At 40.9% G+C, this 15,729-nt stretch overlaps 1 protein-coding gene across 2 annotated transcripts in view; it reads left to right on the forward strand.

The window, feature by feature from the left end:
* The window catches only part of LOC145911708 (cytoplasmic dynein 2 heavy chain 1-like), a 34,376-nt gene that overhangs the window by 10,022 nt on the left and 8,625 nt on the right, over positions 1 to 15,729 (forward strand). For both annotated transcript variants that reach the window (XM_082999126.1, XM_082999127.1), the window contains exons 24-58: positions 147 to 348; positions 656 to 826; positions 1,267 to 1,371; positions 1,432 to 1,582; positions 1,822 to 2,021; positions 2,493 to 2,675; positions 3,255 to 3,437; positions 3,609 to 3,755; positions 4,003 to 4,206; positions 4,556 to 4,688; positions 4,755 to 4,907; positions 5,186 to 5,373; positions 5,517 to 5,704; positions 6,226 to 6,351; positions 6,410 to 6,540; positions 6,949 to 7,154; positions 7,535 to 7,684; positions 7,855 to 7,946; positions 8,260 to 8,380; positions 8,580 to 8,698; positions 8,970 to 9,141; positions 9,286 to 9,470; positions 9,602 to 9,744; positions 9,807 to 9,940; positions 10,324 to 10,548; positions 11,122 to 11,311; positions 11,672 to 11,814; positions 12,162 to 12,374; positions 12,666 to 12,803; positions 13,197 to 13,304; positions 13,361 to 13,527; positions 13,807 to 14,052; positions 14,425 to 14,638; positions 14,916 to 15,057; positions 15,369 to 15,478. In XM_082999126.1, the coding sequence (XP_082855252.1) occupies positions 147 to 348; positions 656 to 826; positions 1,267 to 1,371; positions 1,432 to 1,582; positions 1,822 to 2,021; positions 2,493 to 2,675; positions 3,255 to 3,437; positions 3,609 to 3,755; positions 4,003 to 4,206; positions 4,556 to 4,688; positions 4,755 to 4,907; positions 5,186 to 5,373; positions 5,517 to 5,704; positions 6,226 to 6,351; positions 6,410 to 6,540; positions 6,949 to 7,154; positions 7,535 to 7,684; positions 7,855 to 7,946; positions 8,260 to 8,380; positions 8,580 to 8,698; positions 8,970 to 9,141; positions 9,286 to 9,470; positions 9,602 to 9,744; positions 9,807 to 9,940; positions 10,324 to 10,548; positions 11,122 to 11,311; positions 11,672 to 11,814; positions 12,162 to 12,374; positions 12,666 to 12,803; positions 13,197 to 13,304; positions 13,361 to 13,527; positions 13,807 to 14,052; positions 14,425 to 14,638; positions 14,916 to 15,057; positions 15,369 to 15,478 (5,683 nt within the window). The remainder of the gene's footprint in view (positions 1 to 146; positions 349 to 655; positions 827 to 1,266; positions 1,372 to 1,431; positions 1,583 to 1,821; positions 2,022 to 2,492; positions 2,676 to 3,254; positions 3,438 to 3,608; positions 3,756 to 4,002; positions 4,207 to 4,555; positions 4,689 to 4,754; positions 4,908 to 5,185; positions 5,374 to 5,516; positions 5,705 to 6,225; positions 6,352 to 6,409; positions 6,541 to 6,948; positions 7,155 to 7,534; positions 7,685 to 7,854; positions 7,947 to 8,259; positions 8,381 to 8,579; positions 8,699 to 8,969; positions 9,142 to 9,285; positions 9,471 to 9,601; positions 9,745 to 9,806; positions 9,941 to 10,323; positions 10,549 to 11,121; positions 11,312 to 11,671; positions 11,815 to 12,161; positions 12,375 to 12,665; positions 12,804 to 13,196; positions 13,305 to 13,360; positions 13,528 to 13,806; positions 14,053 to 14,424; positions 14,639 to 14,915; positions 15,058 to 15,368; positions 15,479 to 15,729) is intronic.

Genomic DNA, 15,729 nt, shown 5'->3' on the forward strand with positions numbered 1-15,729 from the left:
AATACATGTGTCACTTTACGTAAGTCTCCTGAGTCGTTAAATCAAAAATAAACTAGGTAATTTGGTATTGGTCTTCTTTTTTAGATCACACAACAGCCTCATTTTTATCCAGACTTTAGCATAAAAATTATCTTTTTTTTCTGCAGGGGCATCATGGCGGATATCAGCAGGGATGGGAGAGTTTTGTCAATTGTTGGTCGGGCCGGATTGAAAAACCAACTCTCGTCTATGCTCGACCAACTACAGAGGTGTCAGAGGTCGCTCAACGAATACCTCGAGGAGAAGAGAGACGCCTTTCCTCGCTTTTACTTCATTGGAGACGACGACCTTCTCGAAATTCTCGGACAGGTGAACATCTAGTTTATGACTAGAAACATTGCATGCATCGTTATATTGGTAACATGTGCTTTTTTATTAGTAAATCGTACAAAGGTACTGTGGCTGTTTTAGCAGTATATGCTGTATTGGCAAACCCCCAAGACATTGTTTCTGAACATTTTTTTTGCGTACATATTTTCAAATTTCATGCCCTTAAGTCTATAAGTTATTTTCGTTTTTTTCAGTTGATGCTGCACCAATTATAAGAAATCACTATACTTTGTTTTCCTTTTTCAATATCCTTCAACATACTTCACGATTTATTTTACCTTCCCAGTCAACAAACCCGGTTGTTATCCAATCTCACCTGAAGAAACTCTTCGCCGGAATCCATTCGGTGGAGTTTGAGGATGGGGAAGAGAAGAGGAAAGAAATCGTCGCCATGAAGAGCTTGGATGGCGAATACGTTGCGCTTGAACGCTCTGTGCACGTGACATCTGACGTGGAGGTACTGCTTGATTTCAACATGTTTTATGTCAATTTTAAAAGAAACTTTTCTCGTGAACGCAAATGTTCCAATAGTGATCAGTGAACTGCCGACGGTGCACACTGTTTAGACATATCAGATCTCATCAGTGCAGTAGGTTACTGACGCCTACTGCAAAGTCATTACAAAGTGGTTGCCGGGCTAGTTATGGGGCAAGACTGTCCTTAGTCACCAGTAGCTGGATCGATGATGTTAACTTACTGCACCTGTTGGACAGTCTTTACAGTATATAGGAGGTGGTTTTTGGCCCTTGGAAGTCGTTACCCAAAAATCAAGGAATATATTAATATTAGTATGCCTTATTCAAATAAAAAAAATTAAGGTACAACAACAACTAGCAGATGAGACATGATATGTCAAGGCAGTGTACCTCTGTTTGCAGCAACATTTCTTATTTTTAGGAATGGCTGATGGATCTCTCGGAGAAAATGAAGGACACGTTGAAGTCGTTGTTGTCTAAAAATATCAGCTCAAGTAACAAAGATCCGAGCAACTTCCCATCGCAGGTCAGTCCACGATGGTCTCCCTTATAACACCACCCCAGAAACACATGTTCCTCTTTACAGATTCTTTGTCTGGGTGAGCAGATCGCATTCAACCGGGATTGCGAGGCAGCGATCGGCGAAAATCGCCTGAGTCAACTTAAAAGTGAACTGGATAAGAAACTGAGATCGTACACCTCAGTTTCCATCAACGCACAGGAGATGGGGAAGACAGGTGGGTTTGTGTGTCATTAATTAAACTGCTTATCAAATGACACTTTACCTGTTCCAACAATTTAGCAGTGAATGATTGCATTTAAAGTTAATTCTAAATTGTCCTTCCCTATTTTAATACAGAGTTTTTGTTTTAATTTAAAACGGTTCGCATCGGTAACTAATGATAAATCACTTGCTATTTATCCATTTTCAGACATTTAATTTTATAACTTTTTTTACACATGACAATTTTTACAGAGGCTCACATCATGGATCTTAAACTGAAGTCTCTCATTCTTGACATCGTTCATAACATTGACGTGGTCGAGCAACTTATCAAAGCCGGGATCAGATCGACCGGTGACTGGACGTGGCAGAAGCAATTGAGATATTACGCACAAAGATCTACCGTCATGAAAATGGTGGACGCTGAGTTTAACTACACCTTCGAGTATCAGGTGCGATCAAGTCGTTGTTGGCACAAACTTATGTTGTCCTTTGGTATCTGCGTTTTATGCCAGTCAGAAGTTTTTCGAAAACACTATTATTCCAATAGCAATCACAGAGAGATCTAAGTTCAAGCTATAAATGCTCCTTTTTCACTAATGAGCGGCATTAAAGTCGTCCAATACAGACGCAAATTAAACAAGAAACATAGATTATGGTGACTTCTGGTATTTGAAAATGAGGATTTAAGCCATAGACTGCCGAAGCTGACCCGACGATCACTGTTCTTTCCGTACAAATACACACAAAGCACTATAACTTTTAAACGCGATCAGCCTGCTTGTAATGGTAAAATATATGAGCTAATGCGTTTTGTGTGTACACTTTCAAAATCCACCAGCTACGTTGTTTCCTTGCAAATCTAGTTTCTATGTTAAATTTTATCCTTGTAAAGTCACTCAATGCTTCTCTGTTTGTTTCAGGGCAACGCGCAAAAGTTGGTCCACACGCCCTTGACCGACAAATGCTACCTGACGTTGACGCAAGGCATGCACATGGGATTGGGTGGAAACCCGTACGGACCGGCTGGAACCGGTAAAACCGAATCAGTGAAGGCTCTCGGTGGTTTGTTCGGTCGCCAAGTCCTGGTTTTCAACTGTGATGAGGTATGTGCGCAGTTATTTATAGCGCAATGTTTTATGTGATACAAAGGTTCCGGGTTTATGCAATACGTTTCTTATATATGAAAAATGTGATTACTGGGACTGACCTAGGTTATGGCATATTCATCCAAGCTACTATAGGGAATATATGGATTTCGCCTAAACGACATCATCAGTATTCTAAAAACAACAAGAGCAAACATTAGGATTGGAATCAAACGCACACATCCTTACATATGCTTAACATCCAGACTACATTCCTGCACGAAACAAAATAAAAAGTAGAGGAGCAGTCAACGTTATTAACGAATAATGCTGTTGCGTCTACAATTTGCTCTGGGGATAAAATTAACATTAACAGGCACTGCATCAGCGGCTGGGTCGATTAAAACGTTTCGGAGATAAAATAAAAACAAAACGCTGTGGTCATCGTACTCTGGGCAACACCATGCATTGAATGTTGATCTTTTCCTTCATTGTGGTATGCCATTTAAATTCGCTTTCGTCGATATGAAATGTTTCATAAGACACGACTGAAAGTCGTAGCTGTGTAGATTTGACTGAATCTCAAAACTTACGCAGGGCATTGACGTGAAATCAATGGGTCGCATTTTCGTGGGTTTGGTCAAATGTGGGGCCTGGGGTTGCTTCGACGAGTTCAACCGACTGGAAGAGGCTGTCCTCTCCACAGTTTCCATGGACATTCAAGTCATCCAAGCGGCTTTGAAGAATCGCGCGCCAACCGTCGACCTGCTGGGACGACAGGTGACGCGTTTTCTGCAAATAAATATAAAAATAACACAGAATTTGAACGTGTATCACAATAAATATGGAAAATAAAATGGCATGGGCACCAAAACATAATTGTTATTAAGTCAGGCACCAATGTGACAAATAGATCATCATTGCAGCGATCCTAACATTTATGGTGCTTAGGTCGACATCAACCCCAACTCGGGCATCTTCATTACGATGAACCCTGCGGGAAAAGGTTACGGTGGTCGTCAGAAACTCCCCGACAATTTGAAGCAACTCTTTCGGCCAGTGGCCATGTCGAGACCCGATAACGAACAAATCGCCGAGGTACTGATTTTGATCTCGTATATACCATGAATGGACAAGGATTTGTTTTCCCAACACGCGCATTAAATATGTATGATGCGTTTTTTCTAAATACGTACATGTTTAAGCGTCGATAAACCTTTGCCGAATCGCTGCATTTAACGAGGTGTGCCATCATGAGAATAAATCCCGTATGGTAACACATTGAGCCACGGTTGGAGTCAATTTATCCTTACAGCAAATAAACACTCCTGTATACAACTTGAAGGTAATCCTTTTCTCGGAAGGATTTCGCGAGGCGAAAGCGCTCGGTCGCAAATTGGTGGCAGTTTTCAATCTCTCCGGTGAACTTTTGACCCCACAGCAACATTACGATTGGGGGTTGCGAGCCTTAAAAACCGTCCTACGCGGCAGTGGTCAAGCACTTCACTCACTACGTCGAAAAATCGAGGAGGAAGAAATCGACCAAAAGGTTATTGGATGGATTCAGCATTGCATGTTCTGTGTCCTTGTGTACTAATAGGAGTTGTTTACGTAATAGATCGCCCCGCTAACTTAAGGGTCGTGGTGATTACTTCTTCACATTTTGTCTTTTTTTTTTAAATCACGAAGGATAAAATGTAACTCAACACTTTTAAGCCTTAACAGTGCTGCTTACTTTACATTTCCTAAAGAACTCTTAGAACTTATTGTAAAATACCCTACGTATTTCTTATTGAACCAATGAGCAACCGATTTAAGAAGTTATGCTAGTGGTAAGGCTGTGGGCAGAACTTCGTCAAGTTTAAAACCACATTTCCTATTTATGGGTTATATTTCAGGTCAAGCCAGAAGATGAATATGAACTTGTTGTACAAGCTCTGCGTCTCAACACACTTTCAAAACTGACCTTTGCTGACAGCCAGAGGTTCGACGCGCTCGTGCGTGACGTTTTTCCCAACATTCCATTCACAGGTTGGGATTGCTACCCTGCAATGTAGAGTGTTGTGGAGATATTTTAACTGTAGAAATGTGCTGTAGATTTGGAGAAGGAGAAATTGATTGGGGCGATTCGGGAAATGTGCAACGAGCTGCATCTGGCCGAACAGGATCGACAGATTAAAAAGATTCTCGAACTGTACGAACAAATGCAGCAAAGAATGGGCGTCGTCATTGTTGGCCCATCGGGATCCGGTATGAAAATTGATCGCAAAATTTACGTTAAAAACTGGCCTCTAAATACTGTGGATAAAAAACACGAGGTGTTTTCTATATTTTTTGAAATGAAACAACTAGAGTTAATGAACACCCCACATGTTGAATACCGGTACCTGGTTATACTTCATAATTTTAATCCATAAAGAACGAAGTTGGCACACTTGTGATTTTGCAATTTAACTGTGATGATATGACATGTTCGATTCATGCAACCCTTCTTCCTAAAAATAATTTCTTCCACATCTATCTTGCAGGCAAGACCACTTTATGGCAGATATTGCGTGGTGCGATGGCCAAGCTAGGAAAGACTGTGAAGCTTCATACGGTGAACCCGAAGGCGATGGCTCGCACACAACTGCTGGGTAAAATCGACCTCGACACCCGCGAATGGTCCGACGGAGTGCTCACTAACAGCGCTAGAGAGGTGGTCCGCGAACCGCTGGTAAGTACAGGTGTTGGTTTGAAAAGTTTTTTGTGGATTTTATACATTTTTATTAAGTGAACACCGTGGTATATAAGTAAGTTTTTGGTTTCATAACTTTTACGTTTTGTGTTAATCCACGCCCAACCTTTTTATCGTTTCAGGAAGTTCAATCTTGGATTGTTTGCGACGGCGACATAGATCCCGAGTGGATCGAATCCCTTAATTCGGTGTTGGACGACAACCGCCTTCTTACCATGCCTTCAGGAGAGAGAATCCAGTTCGGACCCAACGTCAACTTCGTATTCGAAACCCACGATCTCAGCTGTGCGTCGCCTGCTACTATTTCAAGGTATATGGTTTGCTTGTGTTGAATTTTTTTTTAATTAACCCTACAGAACTTTAACCCTGTGTACTTTTAACGTAAATTTGTTATAGTGTTCTTTTGCGCTGGTGGCAATCACTTGTTAATTCGGTTTTAAAGCAACTTGTAAACTGTTTGTGTGCAAAGTTGTCCCGTTGATAGGTTGTTTTACGAAGCCCCTAACTGTAAGTTGGAAAGTGTTAAATTCCATATAAGCAACATCGTTTTCCTGACTCGATAACGCTTGTGGTTTTATCGGTGCCCAAGTCATTTTATGTAGCAGGTTTTATTGTTCAACTGCGTAGTAGCTGTGAGTGCAAAATAAAAACGATTTGATTTGATAACGCAAAAGTATTACGACATAATCGCATAGCAGGGCAGGATTGCCCCGCTGCGTAGGCCCTTTATATTTGGCGATCTCGGATTTCGTGTATCGATCATAAGGTTGGCTTCGCAGCCAAGCTGGACTTGATTTGATTATATATTAATCGTCTGTGTATTCCGCACAGAATGGGAATGATCTTCCTCAGTGAGGAAGACACAGACGTCAAGGCTCTTGTCCACACGTGGATGAAGAAACAGCCAGAAGAACTGCAGATGAAACTGCAGGGATGGATCGAAGATTACTTCCACAGGTAATTCTATTCCTTTTTGGGCATGTTTTTTTTCTTACGATGTTGTTTCATCTCACAGAGCTTTACAATGGGTTCGACGTTCCTCCGGTCTGGTCGTGGATTGCAGTTTGGTTGGTATTGTCCTTAACGGCCTCTCACATTTGAACGGATGTTCTGATAAGCTGTCCTTTATCGTTGGCCTAATAAGAGGTGATTACTTGTGACTGATGAGATCGAGTTTGATTTCCGCACCCCACCCACTTTGCACCACCAATATGAAAAACAACATGCAAACAACAACAATAACTTTACAGTTAAAACTGACTGATGACCAAAAACAGTTGTTTACCTTTTTTGCCATTTTTCACGTTTTAGTATTTATAGTCGCGTTTGCGTTTCCGTACTTATCCAGATGAAGATCGGTTGGATAACAACGGAAACATCGACCAAATGAATTATTTTTTCCAGAAGAGCTTTGAATTCATTGGATTTAAATGAGCACTACGAAATGTCAAAATATGTATAATTTGCAACACTGCACGCTTTTTGGCCACCTTTTAACACATACAGCTCCCTAGCCATACTCACAAGCATGTCCTCGAGTTTACTGTATTTTAGGATTGGGAGGAAATCTCTCAGCATCAAGCAGCAACGACCTGGCAAAAGAAATTCTCCAATGGGGTCACGAGTCGCCTCCCGACTCTCGGGTTGCCACAAACCTATTTTACAACCTGAAAACCGGTCGACTCGATTCTTACCGTCTCGATGTTAATGCGACCGTCATCCCTCCAGAAAGCGTTGCCACTATGGAAAGTTTCCCGATGGTGGGTGGTAATGTGTAAAGATGCTTTTGAGTGTTCTTGTTCTTGGAATGAAGAGACTGGCCCAAACTGTTGAAAACATTGACATGTTTTATATTTTTCAAAGTTTTTTCAACTGATAATGACATAAGCACTTGTCCAAACGTTTTCAATAAACAAAATATGTCAATATTTTCAACAGTTTGGGCAAGTTTCTTTATTTTCAGAATTATGAGTAGATCCGCAAATAGTGTTCCTGTTCTTATTTATAAGCCAGAAGATCGCGCGACACCTTTAATTTTAGTAACAGTGTAGTGTCCCATCCTTGGTGACAGCGCTAGATGAGACACTATCCTGGGTAAAAAAACGGTGCGAGAGTGTGAATGCCCGGCGTTTGCGTTTAGATTGAAACGGCCGAAATGCAACGTTACATCGACCACGTGATGAATTGGCTGAAACCTGGAAATCGTCATCCCTTCGTCGTTGTGGGTCCGGACGGTAGTGGGAAAGGAATGTTGCTCCATCACTGCTTTGACAAACTCCGGTCCACGCAGGTTGGTTGGATTTATTTCATTCGTATCCTATGACCCACAGGTAAAACGATGAGATATGTTTTTTTAAATTAATTATTGCATTGAAAGTTGGAGGTACGAATTTTATAAAGGCAAAGCTTATATTAATTTTTTGTTTGTTTGGATGATTTAACCCGTAAACCTTCCTTCAGGTGGCGACAATTCATTGCAGCGCTCAAACTTCTCCGACTCACCTTACCCAGAAACTACAGCAAGCTTGTATGGCAATCAGTGGTGGAGGAAGGTATGTCGCCTAAATTTCAAATGATAACTTCTGGTACAATGACGACATATTGCCACCATTTTTTTCTTGTTTATGTCACATGTGAGACGTTGTGCTTTCTTGAGTAAAGAATTAAGTAAATAAGCAGAGAGCGTCAGTTAAGTGGTAAAAGTTTTCGCTCCTCAGTCATCAGTGACACTTCTAGGGTCAAAATAGTCACTGTCTGCAGCTTACTAATCATTATATACCCTCATTTGCTTCTAAAGAGTTAATTAAACTTTTTTGCCTGAAATCGCCTGTGTTTAAAATAATATAACGGCATTCCTCTTTACAGCGGCAGTGGACGTGCGTTACGTCCTCGGGATTGCGAACATCTCGTGCTTTACTTGAAAGACATCAACCTTCCAAAACCTGATAAGTGGGGAACGAGTCAGACCATTGCTTTCTTGCAGCAGGTGAGTGATTGATCCCTCTTAAATTCTTTGATTCGTTGAAACCTGTGTTTGCTTTGCCTGAGAAGTACATCATGATAATGATTATTGCATGTCAGCCGAAGCGTCGTAACAAATCAATACAAATTGCTATAAGAGCATTTTTGTATTGTTGGCTTTCGCCTGACAGCGTCAGTAACAGACTATGGTCGCTTTGTTTCAGCTCTTGACGTATCAAGGCTTTTACGACGAAGAGAACGAATGGGTCGGATTGGAAGGAATTCAAATTATAGCTTCAATGAACGCCTCGGCAACTTTGGGAAGACATAAACTGACAACAAGGTGAATGCGGGATTTCTATTTACAGAGAAATGTTTTCGTCTCGGCCCTGTTTTTCCTTCTGCGTGAAAAATCATAACACCTACACAGCTTATCTCGAAGCTCCTCTGCAAATGCAACCAAAAAAATGTTCCTGTTCTGGTTATTCGCACTTTACCTAATCACACATATACTATGTACACATATACCAAATTGAAACCAAGTTCTACTATTCATCCCCAAACATCCACAATTGTTGTCGGTCAAATTTTCATCATTTCTTGTTTATTTGCAGATTTACGTCGCGAGTTCGTATCCTCAGCATGGAATATGCCGACACAGATGAATTATGTTCCATATACACTGCATGCCTAACTCCCGTGCTCCATCACCACCCCGCTCTTCAGCGACATCCAGTGTGGGGATCGCCTGCACGTATACAGCAACTTGCCTCATCTATGGTTCAGGTAATTACTGCTGGTTGTTCTCGTCAAAATGAAAAGGAAAGTACTCGACAGTCAAGAGTAAAACCGCGCTCACAGGATGTCGCCAATGTCTGTGCTCCAATCTGTTTGCAACGGATAATGTAACTTATATATTGTCCAACGCAGATATACGAGCAAGTTCGTAAAGTGTTTCTAAGCGACGATCACGGGCACTACCTCTTTACACAACGTGACCTAACCAACTGGTGCATGGCAATGATTCGTTATGACTACTCGAGCATGACGGGTGACGGAAGATCGGCCGATGCTCTTCTGAGCGTTTGGACTTATGAGGCATGCAGGATTTTCAGGTTGGAAATTTTTTGTGTGTTTGTTGCAAGCCGCATTGGTCATATATTGGATTGATGAATATTAGTTGCCGTTTGCATTAATACAGACATCGTAAGTATGTAAATATAAACGTGATTTGAATTATCATCAGAGACCGCATCGTCGGTGGCAAAGACAAAGATCGCTTCGATTCAATGTTGTCGTCAGTGCTCGCTCATGATTGGTCAACCAACGCCTCAGAGCGAATGCATGACGGGTATTACGTCACTTGGGGCGCGAGGCAGGAGTTGGGAGGTGTGTGACGTCATTTAACTCCACCTTAGTCAAGAGTTATTAGAACCAAATATCATTTCCAGCCGACGGCATGCTTCCAGTTCACGGCAAAACACTCGGTCATTTGTCGGCCGGCGATCTCAAAGACGTTATAGCGAAAGCGGTTGCGTCATACAGCAGAGAAGTGCGTGAGTTGGACGTGCTCGTCTTCCAGGAGGTTTGTCTTTGTTGTTTCGTTGTAACTTTTTAAACCAGATTATACATAGTAAGTCGTATCAGTCTCTTGCTACTTGACTGGTCTTCTAAATGTCTTTGCACTAATTGGGACAGACTGATTTATTTAAAAATAATAATAACACGAGCTTTTCCGGAAGTACTCCTTGCTTCGTCGGCTAATCAAACCAGGTAATGCACATTTTCCCCTTTGCTTTGGAGTGTAAAGTTGTGCCTAATAGTCAAATACTAACATGTGGAGTTCACCCAAAACTTGAACACTGTCTATAACAAGTGTTTATAGCCAGTAATTTAATGAACTCTGTACCAAACGGAGGCCTAAATTATTCTGTTGTTCACTATGTTTTTTAATCAAATTTTCTTCAGGTTTTGGAATATTTCGCTCGTGTGGACCGCGTCCTCTCGTCACCAGGTGGCAGTCTTCTGATGGCTGGTCGTACGGGGGTGGGAAGGAGGACTGCTGTATCAGTCTGTGCCCACATACACCGCATGTCCCTCTTCACACCCAAGGTTTCACGTAACTACGGCCTCAAACAATTCCGCCTTGACCTAAAGACCGTAATGCAACAATCTGGCATTGAAGGAGAGCAGGCAAGTTTATTTAGCAATGTTTAAAGTTATTCCGAACTGGTGAGTGATGAATGCGTTACTTTGTGAAAAGACCTACACAGATATTGCACGTGGGGCTTTCTAAGAACAGTTGTTACATCTGTATGGTAAATGAACAGCATTAAACAATCCACCAAGTTTTGTCGTTTCGTCCTCATTTGTTTCATGTTTTAAGGAGCTCTATTATTAGTCTTGGTTTCATAACCTTATTACAGACATATGTTGTGTTTACTGCAAGGAACTGAAGATGCCCTTGGGGCGAATTATTATTCCTGATCAAAAGCCAGGCTGACCCTGTAGAAAAAAGCTACTGCTTTTTTTAGTGTTATTATACAGATAGATCCGTTTAATCGGATATAGCCAATTTGTCAGGCCTTCTTGTATACTTAGCTCCAACAAACGAAATGGTAAAGACTTCGGTTTAGGTTGTATGAAATACAACGGATTTCGCGATGGTCTTGAAAACTCAAACTTCTTTCCGACGTTTTAATTTCACGATAAATCCCAGAAAAAGCAAAAAAACGTAAATTTAACTGAATTTCAATCCATGTGCAGGTCGTACTTCTGCTTGAAGACTTCCAGCTCGTCCACCCATCCTTCCTTGAACTGATCAACAGCGTTTTATCTGCGGGCGAAGTTCCCGGTCTTTACACAACAGAAGAACTTGAACCACTTCTTGCTCCATTGCGCGACCAAGCGTCAGAAGCCGGTCACCGGGGTCCCCTCTACAGTTATTTTGCGAAGAGTTGAGTTTTGGTTTATGTATGTTGGCAAAGTTTGTGAGAGCAAGGCGACGTCCACTGGCTTTTTCTGTTATCACAAAATAGTTTGTGGACTGGTGTAGTCGTAACATATACCTCATATTCCTATACACTCCTCAGTCTGGTAACAATCCCAAATTCTTAAACCTTGTCGTTCGTGTAATACAAAATTTGTAGAAATTATAAAAGTTACTTGTGAGTGAAAAACAGCGTTGTTATTACTGAAGTACGTAAACGTCGTATTTTTACTTTTTGATCAGTCAGCATAGCGCCAAGGTTTAACACCATGTTACGCCTTATGCTGTCTTATGTAATTAAGTTATTTTCGTTTCTCAATGATGTAGAGGTGATGAGCAACCTACACGTGGCGCTGATCATGGATTGCACGCACGAAAACTTCACCATCAATTGCGAAAGTAACCCCGCCTTGTACAAACTGTGCCAGGTGGAATGGATGGATCACTGGGACAAACACAGCATGAGACAGGTTTGTAAAGCCCTTGAGTTACATGAGGTCCAAACTGTTTTATGAACTGTTGGCCCACGACAACTATAGTATTTGAGAGATATAAATAAAGGTATACAATTGTAACTTAAAGTTGGGTTCCTTAATTTTTCCAGAATCCAGCCACCATACTGGGCAATCAGTTGACTATAATCTGAAAAACGTACTGTTTCAAATTATTAATACAGCTTAAATGTTAAAAATACATTGTCTTTAAAACATTTATAAGCGTTTTCAAGAGCTTTCAATTGCACATATCGTCCCTGTGGTGTTGGTTTTGTGTTTCAACAGTATTGGGTTCTTAACTGGTTGCAAACTTTTTTCACCAGGTTCCGGAGATGCTCCTTAGTCAACACCTTCCTGCTGACAGCAGCAACAACGCTAAACAGTTGTGCAGCAACTTCGTGAAAATCCACCATTCTTGCGGGCAACGCAGACAACAGGACGCCACGCCCCGACGTTACATGACCTTCTTGCGAACTTACCGAAACGTTTTCCAGTCGTGCAAGGACGACCTCATGCGGCGACAGGGCCACTTACAGGCAGGCACTAGAGTTTTTGATCCGAAGTTAATTTTTTGATTCGGAGTTGAAGATTTTTTTATTTAAATGTTGGCAATCACATCTTGGAACGCTGCACGAATGAATTTCACGTAAAGTCGTTTAATTCATACTGAATATAAGTTAGTGCTTCTCCCCAAAATCATGTTAAGCATGAATATACATAGTTTTATAACGCCATAAGGACCTTACTGCAAAATGAGTTTGCATTTTAGCACTCTAAGCATTGTTATTAACTTCCTATCTCGACATAAGTGCTTTTTGCATTTGTAGGCTGGCCTTTCGAAACTAAACGAAGCGACGTCATTGGTGGACAATCTGAAGCAGAAAGCTGCAGATCAGGGTGCCTTGCTTGTACAGAAGCAATCAGAGGCTGATAATGCTCTCAAGGAAATCACCAAAGCGATGCAGGTAAAATACACATTCCTACGTATTGCATTGGTTATGTGCGATGATAGATTGCATCATTAATTCTGTTCATTGTAATTGACTGCTGTTGAACAAATACTTCTTTTAATCCACAACGAGCTTCATTTTATCTATTATTTTTTTGAACTTTATAAAAACAGATTTTCGTTTCGTTTTTCCCCCTTTTCGTCCTATAGTTTGGTGCTGAGAAAAACGTTCTTATGCTAAATATTCCTTTCATCCACCCCATACAAATCTTCAAAGTTTGACAGTGTTGTTCTACTCCCTAGCAATATGACCTGCTTTTTTACATTTAATTTTGCTAATTACTCGAATCAGAAGCTTAGGATTTCTATAGGAGCAGAAACAATAAGTTTTCTATGTTTTAACGCATAGGATGCCAGCACACAGAAGAACGAAATGGAAACCTTGAAGCAAAAAGCTGCGGAGGAAAGAGTGAACATCGATAAACGGAAGAAAGCGATCGACATCGAATTGTCAGAGGTCAGAATCGTGCAGTGACGTAAAAAAACATGAATGATAAATAAGTTCCATTTTAGGTTCAACCCCTTATCACTGCAGCGAAAAAGGCTGTTGGAAATATCAACCCCCAAACTCTGTCCGAAATAAGAGCTCTCCGAGTTCCTCCGGAAGTGATCAGGGACATTCTGGAGGGAGTTCTCCGCCTTATGGGGATTTTTGACACCACTTGGGTCAGCATGAAAAGGTGTGAAAGGAGACTATGTTACTACTGTTTGGTAAATTCTCGAAGCAGGATCAAAAAGAGTAATTTATTTGAGTGGTTTAACAGAGGTTGGAATGGAGAAAGGCAAGACTCAACACAACCTAAAAATAAACTGGAAAGCCGCACATTAATGATAAAAGCCATTGTATATTATTATGCTGTTTCCATAAAACAAATCTGGGAGCCTTAATATTGTTAACATCTCCAACCAATTTTGAACACTTTGGTTCGTCGCCCTAATTATTTTACTTTGTCTTCAAGTTTTCTCGCAAAACGCGGAGTAAAGGAAGACATCATCAACTTCGACGCCCGCCGCATCAACCCTGAGATTCGCAGCTCGGTGGAGGAATTACTCGAGAGCAACGGAAGATCCTTCGATAAGAAGAACGCGCAGCGGGCGAGTGCTGCCGCCCTTCCTCTCGCCGAGTGGGTGAAGGCGAACGTGAAATACTCGCAAGTCCTCGAGAAGATCGAACCCCTGGAGAAGGAACAGAGCAAGTTGCAGAGGTAAGCTGTTATTGCCTGCCATCAATTTGGATTTTATTGTTTTCTACTTTTTCACGCAACTATTCGTTTACTTGAAAATCTAATCTGAAAATCACTGAAATTGTCGCTGTTTTGTGGATTTATTTACTTGTTCCAGTATTGTGGTCGCGATTTACGAACATAACGATTCTTAATTTTAAGTTTAGGTTATTGATGTTGGTAGGATGTTGTTGTGCTTACTTGTATAAATTTCGCTAGAAATTCTTTTTGGATTTAAAATCACATTGAGATCCTTGACACGAATTTTGTCAGTAACAATGCAAAAAATTGATGCGCTTACATACTCTACCGCCAATTCCCAGTAAAATTGCATTAAACGTCGTTTTGCAACAGAAACCTCGAGAAAGCTGAATCTCGAGTGGCGAAGTTGAGTAAAGCCCTGGATGAAGTGGACAATCGGGTCACCGAACTTCGCAACAAGTTTGAGAAACGAACGACCGAGGCGGCTCAGCTGCGTATAGAGGTGGATAAAGCCAACGAGACGATTGCAGCTGCAGAGAGTTTGGTCGGAAAACTGGGAGACGAACATTTGCGTTGGAACGAACAGGTGGGAATTTTCAATTTTAATCAAGATTATTACAATTTACACGATAACACGTGTTCTGTTTTGCGACTATCCATTGGATTAAAGTCGCTGTCTCTGTGCCCGCTAGCAGTTACTGTGGTTTGAAAAGGCCACCACAGATAAAGTCCAACGTATTGCTTTTCGTTTTGTTTTGTATTACCTGCAAATGAATGAAATAACTGAATATGCTTTGTTCTGTTGTGCGGCAAGTTGACGAAAAACTCACGAAAAACGAATTCAAAGTTTTTGTTGAATTCAGGTGAAATCGCTGACAGTGGAACTCCAGAGTTTGCCCGCATATTCCCAACTTGCTGCCGCCTTCATCACTTACCTCCCATCTGCTCCGGAGGATGTGAGAAAGGAGATGATCAAGGAATGGATGGAGATGACACAACTGAAGAGTAATTTTGCCAAGGCTCAGTTTAATATTTTTTGCCCGTACAGTGTTATTCATCATGTCTGCTTTTTAATGTGAAGTAGCGTTATACCGTACTACACATTAATGAAATGTTACGGATCACTGTTCCCGTATTTACACCATCAGCAATAGAACCTTGTTATTTTTAAACAATTGGAAATTGCCACAAGCTTTTACATGAAAAACAGTCGAAATATAATTTTCTGTATTTTTTTGATTTATAAAATATACTAAAACACAACATATCTCATATACTTGCGAGTGGAATTTTGTAAAATGACTTTTTTGCTGCAGACTTCGATCTCCGGCGTTTCCTGAGCACTGAGAGTGAACAACTGAGTTGGAAAGGCGAAGGTCTCCCGTCCGACGAACTTTCAATGGAAAACGCACTCATAATATTACAGGTAAGAACTCCGCTTGATTTAAATGTGACAAATCTGGTGCATTATTTCAAAACACGTCTGGTTCAAGTCTGGCTCTTTTTTGTGTTTTCATACACAGTTTGATATTGACAAACCTGTTAAATCATTCAAATTTACAAGTTTTGGTCAGTAAACTTTTCTACATGTATTTCAATGTAATTTTGTTGTTCACCCGTCAAATTACATTCCCTGTATATCGCTACTAACAATATTGTGTGCTTTACTTTGTCAAG

The sequence above is a fragment of the Ascidia mentula genome, chromosome 8, assembly GCF_947561715.1.
Source record: "Ascidia mentula chromosome 8, kaAscMent1.1, whole genome shotgun sequence".
In the NCBI taxonomy this organism is placed as follows: Eukaryota; Metazoa; Chordata; class Ascidiacea; order Phlebobranchia; family Ascidiidae; genus Ascidia; species Ascidia mentula.